At 37.8% G+C, this 16,723-nt stretch overlaps 1 protein-coding gene across 2 annotated transcripts in view; it reads left to right on the plus strand.

The window, feature by feature from the left end:
* tbrg1 (transforming growth factor beta regulator 1) overlaps positions 1–16,723 on the plus strand; it is a 36,683-nt gene that overhangs the window by 5,731 nt on the left and 14,229 nt on the right. Inside the window, exons 2-9 of one of the 2 annotated variants that reach the window (XM_028810375.2) lie at positions 292–458; positions 2,105–2,162; positions 2,251–2,333; positions 2,427–2,463; positions 3,874–3,936; positions 7,641–7,877; positions 16,042–16,112; positions 16,384–16,616. In XM_028810375.2, the coding sequence (XP_028666208.2) occupies positions 292–458; positions 2,105–2,162; positions 2,251–2,333; positions 2,427–2,463; positions 3,874–3,936; positions 7,641–7,877; positions 16,042–16,112; positions 16,384–16,616 (949 nt within the window). The remainder of the gene's footprint in view (positions 1–291; positions 459–2,104; positions 2,163–2,250; positions 2,334–2,426; positions 2,464–3,873; positions 3,937–7,640; positions 7,878–16,041; positions 16,113–16,383; positions 16,617–16,723) is intronic. The other variant, XM_028810376.2, reaches the window with a different exon arrangement.

Consider the following 16,723-nt stretch of genomic DNA (forward strand, 5'->3'; position numbering starts at 1 on the left):
TGTCCTGGTAATGTTATAAGCAAACTGCTGAGGGTTTAGGGATACTGTAACAGTGTAAGTGAAGATAGAATTTTAATAGAGGGCTCATTGTTTTGGGCCTCAAAGCAAGTGTAAAAGTTACTTTGAGCAGTCACTGTTGATTTCACAGGCATTGTTCTTTTTTGCTTTGTGACAGCAAACAAGCCAGCCAGATGCATTTTAGAATTGGTGCCTTTAACTGTTTTTATATTTTCATCTTGCTGAATCCACAGCTGTAAGCAAAAATTTTCGTTAAAACATTTTTACTTCCAGACTACCAGCAGCCAAACTCCTGGCACCCCCCTGTCTCCAATGGACACACTGAATACGCTGTCTAACTTTGAGTCCGAAATGGAACCTGATGGACAAGGAAGTTATTCCTTGTTCCCTGCATTGGACAGTATTTCAAGTCTGGCAGGGGCAGCCGAACCTCTGGAAAGGCAAGTACATTGAATGTTTTTCTTGTGTCTTGTAACATTTTTCTTATTACAAGTGTTGCCACATGCCGTAACAGTAAAGGCATCATTATGAAATTCTTTAGTCATGAAACAGTGGAATTAGGAAACCATTGACCTCACCTATTGAACTGTTTTTTTTTAACTTTCGAGAGGTGAAATGAAACTGAAAGTTTGTTTTATTCACGCAGTTCTCTGTTTGTATTGAAAAGGAAATAACATCTACAATAGCAAAGCATAACTTGAGCCTTCTTTTGAAAAGGAAATATTTGAAGTTTTAATACTCCATAATTGTATGGAAATGCTTGATGAAATACCGGGAATAAGCTTAATTTCTTTTTCCAGTATTTCTGTCTGGATGGCTGCTCATTTAGAAATCAGTGCACCTGTAACTACTTGTACTTTGCACTTATTTGATAAAATGATAGGTTGTTATGTAAATAAGTAATACAACATTTTGTTGTCTTTATTATGTTCAAAGTCCAGTTCTGTAGTGAAAAAAGAAAAACTATTTATCTCCAGTGTATGACAGCTGTGCACTTCTCACCAATCCGGCCCTTTTCTGCATCTGAATGTTTTGTTCCTGCAGCCTTTGTCAAATTGATATCACGTTTATTACATTGCTGCCTGTGAAAAACTATGGAAAGTGATTCTTAAAAACCAATTGAACTCACTTGTAACGTAAATATAGCAAATACTGGAATAAATTGGCTACCTTATAACTTTATTCACTTTGTTAGTATAAAATAAGGCACAAGTATGTTGTAATTATACCACCTAAGCAAAGGTATGAAAAATATACGTACATCCATTTATTATTATTGAGACTTATGTGATGCAAGGAGAACACAGTGGCTTTTTAACTTCAGTAGGCTTTATTACTCTTCTAATTACTGTCTGACACACTTTATACATAACACTGTTTTAACAAATCAATTATGCAAAATGCAGAGAATGCAATAAAGATCTTACCAGTGTCTCAGGTATTAGTATGTACTGTGCCCTCCATAATGTTTGGGACAAAGACGCATTTTTCCTAGATTAAAGTGCATATGACAGACTTTAATTGTAGGGTATTTGAATACATTTTGGTCACACCATGTAAAAATTACAACACTTTTTAAACGTGGTCCCCACATATCAAGGCACCATGATGTTTAGGACATGGCAATAGTAGGAATAAAGCAGTCGTATTTAGTTCTTTGTTAGATATTCCTTCCATTTGAGCAGACGTATAAATCAGGGAAAAATGGGTCTTTTTCCCCAAATATTATGGAGGGCACAGTATTGGAAAGAAACCTGAATTATAATCATGACAGTGAAAAAAAACAAATAGTGTTACGAATGAAGTACAGTGGTCATTCTTTGAAGTGCTTAGCAGACTACCCTGCAGCATTACACATGCTTTAATTGTTTAATGTTTCAGTAACTATTATTACATACACCTTCTACCCATATCCATAACAGGCCTGCATGATGAACAACCTCTAACTTGTTAGAACAGTAAATAGTGTAAGTAACTTTGACCCGATATTGGTAACGTTAAGCCAGGAAGCCAAGTGCATCTATAATTGTTAATATATTCCTTTTAACATTTTTTTCAACACTTCTTAAAAATTTCTTAATTCTAGTGAACCACCTAATGATGTGACTGACAAGCCGAATCTGACTTGGCTTGATGCTGCACAGGTAATAAATAGTTTACGGCTGTTGTAAAATTAGTGGGCTCCCTCTGATCTTAAAAATGATGTGTATCTTATTTCCACAAATGTTTCAGACTGTTCTGGAAGAAGCAGGAAGACCAATGCATATCAAAGAAATAAAACAGAGAATTATCGACAGGGGTTTAGTGCAGTCAAAGTAAGTATAACTTTGTGGATTGTTAACTGAATGGTTTTTAAAATTAGATTTTTTTCCATCAAAAATGTAAAATGGAAAATTTATCTTTTACAGTGCAAAGTCTAGTTTGGAGGCGGTTATGTATCGTGAGGTAAGACCAAACACATTGCATTATATCTTTACTGTCACTTATTCTGTCTTGTTAAAAGAGTCTGTGGTTTCTGAAGAGTGACTTTGAATGGCACTAACAAGTGAGAACTACTGTAATCTGGCAAGAAAACCATCTGCTTTGTAAATCATCATAAAATTACAAATAATGACATGCTGTTATTGAAATGATAACCTGTTTTATTTATTAAACAGTATCCCTTATATAGAAGTTTTTACTTTTTTCTATTTAAAATTAGCATTATGCCAATCATCGAAGAGAGATCCTTCTTTCCATATGTATTGTGAATCTGGTATACAGCAGTATGACCAGTAACTTCTGCCCCTATGCTGGCGGTATTGGGCAAAAGGCAGATATCCGTCCCACAGGGTACACTCATACACACCTAAATTATATTTTAGGGTCACTGGTTAAACAAACATACATGTGTCTAAGATGTATTGGAAAATTAGAGTACCCTGAAAAAGCTGTCAAGGTTGTAAAGCAGCAGCAATAATCTCTGCACCGCTCTCTTCTAAAGAAAACACTTTTGAGAATTTTTAGCCAATTATAGTAGTTTATCTTTAGCTTCAGTAGTTATATTAGTCATTTTTAATGTACCAGTATATTACTTCGATAAAGGTCAGTTTTATACAAAGAACTCTACAAACCAAATCTTTGCAATATATCAAGACTGTACAGTACAGTATATGGTCTTTTAGACTGTATTTTTCAGACAAATATTCAGTGAATGAAACTAGTGATATACTAAACTAGAAAAGGTAGATTTCAAGAAAAGCCAGAAACATAGCCTCTTTTTTGCTTGTATGGTTTTAAATGGTGACGCTCATTAAACATAATCAGATGCTGAAGCAGTCTAAAGTATGATGCAGCATATGTTAAAACTTTAATAATAAGGAAGAGAGAATACCACTACTTTTCATTTGAACAAAAGTATAATCCATACAAATGTGTAAATCTAACACATGTCCAGCATGCTCTTTCATTGATTAGCAAAATAAAGTTTTGTTCTAGCAAGGTTATTTAATAATCCACCTAAAAGTTTGAATGTGCTTGTTTTTTGTGTTACCATCTTTATTCATATTTTTTTCATCTTTTTGTTTTGCTTACTGCTAGAGTGTTGTGTTTCTAACTTATTTAAAATCAAGCATGGCAAAAGTAGTTTGGGGAATTTCCTGGAAAGAGAGAACTGTTTTGCTTCCACACCCAGTGCAGGTTGGATTCCAACAGGCACATTGCTAACTAATCCTGCCCCTCAGTCTTTTACAATGTCCCACTGTCACTGGTGCTGCCATTCACCAACTCCAGGCTCTCTCCCTTCTATGCACTTTTCTTGGGTTAGGCTACATAGTAAGCCTGAGAGATCCAGTTCAGTGTGCTACTATATTACAGACACAGAAAGGGAGCAAGCGTTTCAAGAGGATTGAAAACAGAAATGGAGTCTTTGCATTATTGGTAAGTGTTCATTATCACAAGAAGTACAGAGACACTATCTTGAATTATGACTTTTAGCATATGCTGTTTGTTTTGTACTCTACTTATTTTAAATAAAGATATTATACTTTTAGTTCCAGCAGTGTTTTTGATCAAATCACAACATAGATGCATTTAAGTTTAAATTACTAATGTGATTTTTTTTGGCATTAATTGGAATACCTACAACAGCTTCAGAGCTGCAGGGTTCCTGAATTTCCAAATTCTCCTTCAGTCCCACTCCACAATAGTCATTAAGCTGATTGCAGTTTTTACTTAATAGGGATTGATTGCTAAAGGAAGAGCATAAATAGCCAAATTTGTTTGACAGATGTCATTTAGAATTAAACTGAGGCAAGGTTGAGAGAGCTCCAGTATTCTATATAAACAAAATAAGACTGAATTCTTGGAAAAAAAATATCAAACTGCAATTCATTCTGTGTTATTTAACATGAATTTCCAAAAGAAAAGTGTTTGTGCCCTTTGTTTTACATAGCAGCATTTTCTGTGCTGTTTTGTACTTTTTCACCCTCACATTTAAAAAAAAAAAATATAGCAGTATAATAATCCAGAGTTGAATTATTTCTTAACTAACCTAACATAGGTAGCATTTGGTACTTTTAAATGTTGAAGGTTACGGTTGATTATAGTATTTTTGTTCATTATTATATCTTATTATAGAGATATGCTTTTGTGGCTTCATGTTTCTGCCGCTTTGAATTTTGTACTCTGAACAGCTTTAGGTAGTTATTGTTGGTTTGGTTTTAAATTTGGCAGTGTTTCATATAACAAAGCAAAAAACATAAAAGGAGAAAAATGGGGGCCTAAGGACTCAGTAAATTCATAACCGAGCAGTCGGGTTCAGGCTTGAGGTTAGCACTTAACAAAATTGGACAAAACTAGTTTTCACAGATTTTGTGAGTTTTACATATTTTCTCCAACTTTAACAATGGGTTTCCATCCAAGGAGTTTTTGCGAAAAAATATTTAGCGCTTCAAATTTTTTTACCGATATAGCTGATGGAAATGCTAATTATCGATAAAATGTTGTACATGTCGACATAATATTTTTCCGTTTAACTTTAGCGCATAAATTCCATATCGATATTTCAGATGTCGCAAAAACTACATTGGAAACTCTTTTTGTTGGAAAAAAGGGCTTTAACGCAAATAAATGTGTCACATTTTCATCACGTGCAATCAAAACGAGAATGGCGGAGCGGTTCACATGGTCTGATGAAGAGACTGGCTATTTCCTCAATTTAATTTAATCATTAATATTAACTTTAGTTTTTTTTTTGATTAAACGTTGTTATTTTGTATTAATTCAAATTTCAGTTTTAATTAAAAACCTTAAGGGAAGCAGGTTACAGTACTAATTCAGTTGTTATCGCACGGAGAAGGGATGTTGAAAGATATGCTCACCTGTACAGATCCGATGCTGCAAACACAGCTGCATCATGGGCACTTCTAGGAGTGCCAAGGCAAATGTCTCGTATCATGCACCTGTCATCAACAAGGGCCTGGAGAACAATAGATGGCCACCCTTTGCGATTAATGTAATCGCGGTAGCCTTCCGTCGGGGGAAGAATAGGCACATGCGTGCCATCCAGCGCACCGTAAATCTGTGGCACAAGATGCACCAAGGAATTGCGGTATGCAATTTCATTGGCCTCCGCTACAGTCGGAAGTCTGATATAACGCCGCATTAATTTTTCTTTAATAGCGGTGCACACAGCATATACACATCTATGGACGGTAGTTTTACTAACCCCGAAAGTTTCTCCAACTACTCTATACTCGGCGCAGGTTGCCAGCTTGTAAAGGGCGATGGCAATCCGCTTTTGGGTTGGAACCGGTGGTCGGTGGCAACCTGTGATGGGCGCAACATCAGGACTGATGAATCCACACAACATCTCAAACGTCGGCTGTGTCATTCTAAAATGTTGCAGCCAGAGATTTTCTGTTAAGTGTCTCTCCACCACCTCCTCCCAGAAGGTCTTATTCCGTCGTCTCTCCCATACCCGTGGGTTTCGTCGCACTGGGGTACTTTCTTCGAGCTCTAGGGCTATCAGACAAGGAACTGCTTCATTCTGCTGTCGTCTTCGGATATTATGTACAATTCCAATTATTTGTGAAACTGAAATAACAGTAAGCTGGCAAATTTCAAAAAACTGTCTGAATAATCTCTCCATTTCTTTGTTTCTTTGTTTAGTGGAGGGGGTGTAACGTGGAAAACAAAAGGTAGATAATTTGCGACATACACAAAATTATGTATGGAAACGGCTCAAGGGCAGATTTTTTTCGCGATACAACAAAACTTATGCGACAGTTCGTTTTGGGGGGGGGATGATGTCATCACGCACACCATTTTATTGATAAAAAGCCAGTTGGATGGAAACAGGCTGGAGACAGCAAATTTCGCACATTTTTTTTACGTATATTCTGTTTGTCGATAACAAAACGTCACAAAAACTGGATGGAAACTTAGCTAATGAAATTAGAAGCTTTATCCTATTGTGGACAATTGTCTTTAGAAATAAAATTATTTCTTGTTGGTTCAGTTATTCCATAAAAATATCAGATTTCCACCATATGATTTTGCCATCTTTTCAGCAAAGAACAAATTAGTAGAATATTTAAATATTATAAATATATGTATGTATAAAACATTCTGTAGTATGTGTGTAATTTATATAAAATTATATATGTAATAGAATATTTGATGCTAAGTGATGAAGACTAAGATGTATACAATACTGGTATTAATATACTTTTTTCATTTTAACTTGAACAAACCAAGACCTTAGAAATCGGAGCAATGAACCAAGAGAACAGACTCTTATTAGCACTGTGTGTTACACTAAGTGCTCAACTCAGTACATTAATGGATTGTTTTAAAATTAAATATTCCATGTGAATATCCACTTGTTTCCCTACAGTAATAATATTCACACTATAATCAGAATGCACACACAATAGTGATATAGCAGAAGTATGTAGACCATAAAAAGAAATTGGACACCAAGTATCAGGGCCATGATAAACTATATAGAAAAGGGCCATTGTAAATTCTGGTGCACTTCTTGTGAAGGATGACCTGCAGTTCTTGTGTGAGGTAAATTAGCTTGTCTTTTTATAATAAGTAAGCTGTTGCTTCTTACTACAGCAACTGTTATTTTGTATGTTGAAAGGTTGGATGAATGCCCACCTCCCCACACTTACATAAGTTTGTGTACATAAACATAAAGGAAGAAGGATTTTTGTGACACAGACAGATCAATGAAAGGACCGGTTTTGGTTGTTGGGCTGTGTGTTAGGTATCTATCAGTAAGACTTTTCATTTGGCTATTTTGTTTGCATTCATGCTTGCTTAAAGTTATTATTTTTGCACCAATTGTTATTTATGCTTTAGGTTTTTCCATTTGTTGCCTTTATATTTATTTCTTCATTTGTATCAGTTTTCATGCATTAAATAACAGTTGCTAATCCTGATCTGCAAAGCAGGTACACTGAGCTGCTGCCATACTGTTTTCCGTTGTAAAAGGTAAGAATGGAGCTGGACTTGTGCACTGCATGCACATATATTGTTATCTATGACTGTCTTTAGAATTGTCCTGATGCTCATTAACTACTCTGGCTATTATGTGTTTGGTATTAATTTCATCAGCTCTTCTCCACTTTCAGACAGATGATGAGCGTCAGCAGGCCTTACGGGGATTCACAGCCCAGCCTTTTATTTCTACAACTTCACAAAACCAGTTTGCAAGCCAAGGATCTGGAGGTCCCTCACCAAGCTTTTCTGCCTCATCTAATCTCTCAGAGTCACGGGTAAAAGCTAAGAAAGTTCTTCGGAAGAGCCAAAATGAAAAGTACAGACTGAAATATCTGAGATTGCAAAAAGCTGCCAGAGCCATGATTTTTGTAAGTACCTAAATTTACCTGACTCTGACAAAGTATTTTCTCAGCCTGCAGAACTGGTTTTAAAGAGACCTTGCCATTGTATTAAATATATATTAACTTAGTAGATATTTATCTTTTATTACATTTCTGAGCAATATCATCCCATTTAAACTTGTACTCTGCCTTTGGTGAAAAATGTTTTGAACCTAATGCGACCATAAAGAGAATACTTTATATTAAATTGTGTGGTAGTTCTATTTTACTTTATTAGTGTAATTATTCTCAAGTTATATTCCAATGCGCTTGTTTTAAATGTGCCAAATATTTTGTTCTTTATATGAAAATAGTTTCAGAAAAGTACCTCTATTATAGCTCACTCTTTGCTTGCTTCCAGTTGAAATTTTTTTACAATTTTTTTTTTTAAATAAAAAAATGTTTTTAAATCATATTTACTATAATACACTACTCAACAAATTAATGGAACACGTAATCATCACAGTCTAGCACCAAGTCAGTTAAGCTTCAGGGATATCACTTTGTCCATTTAGGAAGCATAAGTGATTGTGAATCAACTTCACCTGCTTTGGTGCTAATGAAAGTGACAACGTGTGCACTTTAGAGGCAACAGCAAGACAACCCCCAATAAGGAAATGCTTTTGCAAGTGGTGGCCACAGACAAGCTCTCTCCTTATCCTTCCTGACTGATTCTTCTCTAGTTTTGCTAGTGTCCTTGTCACTACTGATAGCATGAGGCGGTACCTGCAGCCAATTCAGGTTGCACAGGTAGTCCAGCTCCTCCAGGATAGCACATCTATACATGCCCTCTCAAGAAGGTTTGCTGTGTCTCCCAGCACAGTCTCAAGATCATGGAGAAGATGGATTGTTAGACTAGGAGAGCTGGATAGGGCCGTAAAAGGGCGTGAGCCCAGCAGCTAGACCAGTATCTGATTCTTAGTGTGAGGAGGAACAGGTGGAGCACTGCCAGAACCCCACAAAACCATCTCCAGCTGGCTACGAGTGTGCATGTTTCTGACCAAACTATCATGAGAGTGGCATGGGGCCCAATGTCCTCTTGTGGGACCTGTGTTCACAGCCCATCACCATGCAGCTCAATTGGCATTCGCCAGAGAATACCACAATTGGCAGCTCCACCATTGGTGCCCCGTTCTCTTCACAGATGACTGAGCACATGTGACAGACGTAAAAGAGTCTGGAGATGCTGTGGTGAACATTATGCAGCTTTCAACATCATCCAGCATGACTATTTTGGCGGTTGGTCAGTGATAGTTTGGGGAGGCATATCCTTGGAGGGTCGCACAGACCTACCACATGCTAAGCAATGGTACCCAGCTGCTGTTAGGTACCAGGATGAAATCCTCAGATTTTACACTGGTGCAGTGGGCTCTGGGTTCCTCCTGGTGCAGGACAATGTCTGGCATCATGTCACCACAGTGTGTAGGCAGTTACTGAATGACAAAGGCATTGATGCCATTGACTGGCCCACACAATTCCCCAGACTTGAATCCAGTTAAGAACCACTGGGACATTATGTATCGGTGCATCCAGTGCTGCCAAGTACCTACACAGATTGCCAAGAAGCTCATTGATGCACTGATCCAGGTCTGGAAGGAGATCCCGCAGAGTACCATCCACGGTCTCATCAGGAGCATGCCCAGATGTTGTCGGGAGTGCATAAAGGCACATGGGGTTTATATATGCTACTGAGTCACATTATCAGTACCTGTGATGAAATTCATGCTAGCTGGATCAGCTTGTGATTTCAGTTTTTGACTTTGAATTTCATTGTGATGTTGAATCCAGCCCTCAGTGGGTTGATGATTTTGATTTCCATTGACTGTTCTTACATCATTTTGTTTTTCACGAATTACACAGTATTACTCGGTGAAGATTTCCACTTGAATATTTTGTTCATCGAGTACCGATTTGTAATTTAAGTGCTCCCTTAATTTTTTTGAGCAGTGTATATTCTACCATAAAAAATTAAAGAAGATGGATTGTATTAATTGGAATGTTTCTTTGTACATCCTACTAGGTGAGATCTACCCACTAGATTCCTTGCAGTGTTAAATGGAATCTCCACTGTCCAAGATGTTTTCATGTAGCAAGATTCAGAAGCTTGTATTGCAATAATAAGCTTTAAACTTTTTTCTTAAAAAATAAAGAAAACAGGTACCAAATCAATGGATACATAAAGCACATTTAAAAGAGATATAAAGTGAATACTTCATAGCAATTATTTTATTGAACTCTATAGTTTTAATGTTGACAGTGGCTTCATTTTTGGGAAAGACAGAGACTGAAAGAATGTGAGAGAACTCCTAAGTAAAATAAGATGATGCCATAAATTAAATCCATCTGCAGTGCGAAAAAAAAAAATTGAAGTAAGCTGCATCCTTAGTATGACATTGTAAAGCTTTGTTCCATGCACATCAGATTTTATTCACATTATGAACCATAGCTGGTACAGCAGCACCCCCAAACCCATGACACAACTGCCATCATGGGTTCAAACAGAGTGTATTTTATTATACAAAAGTTCTTTTACAGGCCTTCTTGATAGATTTCCACAGCACACAAAATGAGTTTAAACTCTTCTTTGTCGTTCGTCGTAGTCCTCTTCTTCCTCCTAGAATGTGTTGTCCTCTATCTCGCAACTCTGACTCTTTGAGGTGAGGCACCAGACTCCTTTTAAACCGGACTCAGGAATTCTTACAGGTTGCAGGACAATGCCTGTAAGAAGCACTTCAGGGTCAGGCAGAAAGTTTCCAAGGTAGGAACAGTCCAGTCACCCATTGGACCCAGCAGGGCTGTCCCACAGGACTACAATTACCAGCATGCCCTGCAGGCAAATAAAAGAGAGCAGCAGAACAGGAGTGCTGCATCCAGGGTGTTGGGGGACCTTCCGTTATTATGGCATCCCAGCCAGGTAAGGAACCTCCAACTGTCCCCCCAGGAATGCCAGTCGATTAATGCTGGTACATTGGGTCAGCATCTTGTTTATGGTAGGCAATGGGGTTCATCCTTATCAGAACAGCAGTTACTTTGTGTATTACATTACAACTTGTGTATCATTTGATCTTTGCTTTTCATGTCTTTGTGAGACGTTAAAGTCAGGGTTTAGTTAGGAGGTCCTATCTCAGGCACATCGTGCATTTTTTTATTAAATCTATACATTCATTTTTAATGCACAATCAATAGAGATTTGCTTAATTTTGCATTAAGTAAATGCTAATAATAAAGAATCAGACAATACAAATATAGATTGTTTATTGATCCACAGCAAAATAGTTGTTACACTCCATATCAGAAAGGAAAAAATTAAAAACTCGCATTCAGAAAAACAGCAGGTCATATATTCAGGGTGTTTAGTGTGCATCACCATATATGTTCATTCAGAAAAAGGAACCATTTTATTGTTTGGGCATTGCATTAAATATGATGTTCATGTTATATATTTATGTTATATATATACACACATAATTTTGTGATTTTCATGAAATCCAGGGATTACAGCATACTGCTACACTTTGTGTGCCCTAATGCATTCATCAAAATGATAAGAACATATATATTTTTACAATTTTCTTTCTCTTCTTTCTATTCTTGTTTTCAGTAGAATTTATTTTTAAGATATGTAATCTGCATATGGAAACAATAACTACAGTCAAAGAGATATCTGTATTACGATGTAGGTTTATTGAGCCATGATTGTCACATGTACAGTTATAAGTTCTGTCTATGGGGAACATAAAAGGTGGTGTGGGTGGGAAACTGTGGGGCGATGCTATAGAAATGTGGTGATGGTAAAAATCAGTTCAAAAGCCCATACCAGCTATGGTTGATTCTCTATGTTGCTACATTCAAACAGCAGTCATTTGGTTTTGTTCTGTTTTTTCTTTCGGTGCCTATTCCAACTAATTTTACAAGAGATTCAGATCCAATATGTCTGTGCATACAGATATACCAATTCTGTAAAATTAACAAAATTGATTCATTGGACAGATGAAACCTAAAAGGCAACCATGAATACCAGCAACTTTATGTGCTGACTGGTGACATGCTGACTTCAAATCATTTATAAGGCAGGACATCGGCAAATTTGTCGCCTTAAGATTTCAGGTGCTCAAAAATGCTTTGCATTGAATCATCACTTCTGGACCTGTAGGTAAAAACTCGTGTGTGCCAACAGAGCAGTCACTCTGTAAGACTATCACAGAAAAATATGTATTTGAGGTGTGACATTGCAAAAAACACGTAGCAATTAGGCTGTATTGCAAGGCTTTTTTATTTTTCTTTTCTCTAAAAAGAAGGAATATATGTTACATGGTGTGGTGGGTGGCCGGCTAAATATTCTGGCCCTCACCCCCAGGCCGCCAGGTGGAGCTCTCCCGATGGCATGGACATTCCCCGAATTCCAGCAGGGCCTCATGGACTTTGTAGTTTATATGCACAGCCCTGCTGGATACCATGGGGACCACCAGGAGTCGCTGTAGGGAGGCTGCCGGACTCTTACTTGCCCTATAACCCGGAAGTGCGCCATGATCATATGACAGGAAGAAACGACGTACTTCCGGGTTGAAGAAAGAAGCTTTTTATCCGACCCAGAAGTGATCGTGATCACATGGACAGGAAAGAGAAATGCTTCCGGGTCAGGGACTATATAAAGAACTCTGGGAAACCAGTACGCTGAGCTGAGCTGGGAGAAAGGGTGGCGAAGTGTCTGGGAGTGTGGAGGATTGATTACTGTATTGTTTATTGTTAATATGAGTATTGTGGGGTGTAGGTGATTTGTGCACTTTAGTAGTGTCTAAATAAATAATTCTTGGACTTTTACCTGGTGTTTGGCGTGGTACCTGAGGGTTCAAGAGGTCGATAAAGGCCTCAACTGTTACAATGAGTTAAAAATACTATTACATAGCAGTAGTATCCCTGAGATGAATTTGAAGAGTGTCACTAGTCAATCATAGATGGTAGTGAAAAATGGAGGGCAGTGTTTGCAGATTTTAACACAAGTTTAAAGTAATTTGGTTTGAGATGACACTTATACTATGAATAAATCGGCCACTGTCAATGCATTCGGAACTTAAGTTGCAGCCCTGGTGCTATGTTGATTGTTTATTTTATTTGTTTTCTCTTTATTATTATCTATGTTGTAGAATATACTTTTTTTCAAGTCCTCCCCCCCCCCCCCGCCTCCATTTTTATGAATGGCCTATGTGTACAGTGAAATTCTTATAACTCTGTAGTGCCAAGATGGGTGAGAATTACTACCTTACCTTAAAATATTTAACATCCTTACCTGAAAAATCTTGGTACATATTTGTTATTAACAGATAAATAAAGTAAGAAAATGAACCTTGTACACATTAGGTATACTTCACTTATGTTGCAAATGGACCAAGCCCTGATTAATGTAATTTGCGTTGGTAGTGGACATAATACATAATAATAATTTATAATAATAATACATAATAGATAATTTCCTTTCAGGTAAGTGTGTGACTTGAAATCAACAGCATACTGGCATCCTTGGACACAAAGTGAAATTTTCATTAGTGAATTATTATTACACCTGCAAACATTACAGTATAGGTCAACCCTGTGTAAAGTTATGCTGCCTTTCTGATATGATTGCAGTTGCCTCCGATTTAATATCACACTAGCCAACCTGCGGCGTAGCATATGCCGCATAATTATGTATTAACTAGTCATTTAGCCCGTTACAATAACGGGCGCTAGAACAGTAGTGCATAAACATTAGTAGGAACAGTCTATATTAAATGGCAAGGGACTTTGACCTCATTCTTTTTGTTGGTCGTATTTTTCTTTCTTTCAGCCTTTCTTTTGTTGATGTTTACTTGCTGAGCTGACCGTTCTTCGTGGGCTGCCGCCATGTATTGTGTGTGTTTAATTTTCTGTGACAGTAATACTGTCTCTTGTACGTCCGTAATATACCTTTAATTTTCTCTAGCGGTAATACAGGCGTGCACATCGGTAATATGCCTTTAATCTCCTCTGACAGTAATACTGGCTTGTATGTGGCTGTAATATGCGTCACTGTATTGTGTACCTTTAATTTTCAGGGAAATCCGGGGAATAAGGACAGTTTGTGAGGTAGCAGTTGCGATTGTTTTACACTCCAGTACATAGATAGATAGATAGATAGATACATTGCAGTGAATGCTGGTAACAGTCAGTCTAGTGCCTTTATAGAGACTTCTTGCTGGCATGAGGTTTCTGAGAAGCATGACGACTGAACAAATTTTAAGTTTGAGTTTATGCGGAGGCATGCCAGTGGGAGTAAGACTGCTAAGAAATTCTTCGGGGAATGAAATTTGATGTGTGGGATCGTCTGTGACGATGGAGTTAACGCTGGTGAAAGTTACTTCGTCGGTAGGGATAAGTTTCAGTACCTGTTCATTAAGGTGTAGCGAGTCTTCGTTGGTGACGCTTAATATAGCTTGCGTACTGAGTTGTTCCGGAGTCTCAGTTGAGTAGTCAGTGTCGCCACATAGTTGTTGAACGGGATCAGAAATAAAAGGAAAACAATGTGAAGGTAATGTTGCAGGTGTTCCGTTTTTCCCGTCTTGCGAAATCTTGTTCGTGAGGAAGAGCTGTCATATTTGTCGTCAGTGTAAGTACATGCATGTGATGCCACAAAGGTTGCTTGTTAATGCAACCGGCGACAGTAAGTGCTAGAGTTGGCGGGCGGGGCTCTGCCTTGCATGCGTGCGTATCCCATGGTCGGGCGACTTGGTGGATTATATATAGAAAGCAGCCAGAACCAAAAAGAACAATGAAAAGTCAATGTGGCTCAGAGGTGCATGTGGACTGTAGCAGAGACGAAAGCGACTGAGGCGATGTTTGGTGAGGTGCAGCATGCCTCGAGAGGGAAGGTGGACTCGGGAGGAGGGTTAGAGTTGGCGGGCGGGACTCTGTCTTGCGTATCCCATGGTCTTAGAGTTGGCGGGCGTGGCTCTGTCTTGCATGCGTCTTGCTTGCCATGGACTTGCGTGCGTCTTGCTTGCCATGGTCTGGTCTCTGTCTTGCATGCCATGGTCGGCTGCTTAGTGAATTGTTAGTAGGCATGGCTCTGTCTTGCTTGCCATGTCTTGCGTGCATCTTGCTTGCCATGGTCTTAGTGAATTATATAGATTGTTACTTACAGCTGTAATATGTGGGATGCCATAAAACTATATAACAGTAATGGAGCAGACAGTTTTGTTTTGTTCTTTATTTCGGCTTATACAATTTCTTGTATTAGGAATTTGTTAGTTTTCGCACACCCCTTGGGGTCAGAGCACAGGGTCAGCCATTGTACAGCGCCTCTGGAGAAATTACAGGTTAAGGGTCTTGCCCAAGGGCCCAGCAGTGTAGGATCTCATTTGGCAGTGAAAGGGATTCGAACCAGCAACCTTCTGGATACCAGCACAGATCCTTAGCCTCAGAGCCACCACTCCACCCCAAAGTTTTATATGGGTTGTATTAATTAAGGCTCAGATTTGCATGTAGTCAACAAGGGATTATGGGAAAGTATTATACTCTATTTGTAGATTATAAAAGGATTTCATTTCTGTACAAAATAAACAGAATAAACAGTCAAAAAAATCAATTGCAGTTGGGACATTCTTCATTACTTTTTCAAATTGATGCAAGACCTTAAAGGCATATTGAATTAAGCAGGATTTGAAGTAGTTAACGGAAGAAAGGAGATCTATAGTAAAACAGTTTCTAGCAGGTGTCAGGAAGGTAAAGAGATAGAGCCCTCTATCCCATTACCAAACTGGGTGAAGAACAAATATTGTATAACATAGTTCAAAGGTTAGGAGGGCAATGTTGCTGTATTTCCATAACCTGAACTAAGATCTTGCATTTTACATGGGGGAACTTTCTGCATAAAAATTTTAAAGACTTTGTGCTTCTCCTGACAATAAAAGGTTGGTTGATGAAGCAGAATCGTAGTGCTGTTGATCTAAGGAAGCAATGATAAAGTGATGTCATGGGGCCTTTGATTATGAAAAACATTTTTAATATTAATAGCTATTGGAGGTGTTGTATTTGTTTTGTTTTTATTTGAAGACGAGAGGTTTAAAGGATTTTATAAATCTTTTTTTTTTTTTTGCTTTACGGTGTGCTTATTTATTTATTTTTATTTTGTCTTTAGGAGAATGCAGCACTTTGTGATGAAATTGCTCACTTAGAGGAAAAGTTTATTCAAGCAAAAGAAGAACGCAGGTAACCATTATAATGCAATCTGGTGTACCTGTGATGGGGAAACATGACAGCTTTATAAAATAGTACTTCATATAACTTGAAAAAGAAAAAACACCATAAAATATTTAAGTTTCTTTTAATTGACTGAATTGCTATTAATAATAATGTCTATGCAAATTTGTAAAGCATTATATTTAAGTTTTTAAGAATTATTTAATTTTGCCTGTCTCACATCTGTGTCCTTTATTATTTAATGGATTCTTTTCCACTCCGCTTGAAATTTGATCTGCAGGTTTTTGTTGAAAACTTTGCTGCAGTACCAATCACTGACAGAAGGAGACATTCACATGGCTCCCAGTACTTCTTCACACCCCCAGGCATCTTTCAGCTCATCAGGAATTGGGGGATTAAGTGTTGGAACAACACCAGTGCTGGGACAAGGGATTTCAGGTGGGGAGGACGGCATCGGTAAGAAATGCAAGAAAGATCGGAAGGACCGAGGAAAAGAAAATGGAAGGGAGGATGGTAAGGCACCATTATACTTTGATTGTCAAAAATCCTATTCAGAAATGATTGAGAAGTTGTGCACTATAATATTGTGTCATATTTAATAAATTACAAATAAACAGTCT

The sequence above is a fragment of the Erpetoichthys calabaricus genome, chromosome 9 (assembly GCF_900747795.2).
Source record: "Erpetoichthys calabaricus chromosome 9, fErpCal1.3, whole genome shotgun sequence".
Lineage (NCBI taxonomy): Eukaryota > Metazoa > Chordata > Cladistia > Polypteriformes > Polypteridae > Erpetoichthys > Erpetoichthys calabaricus.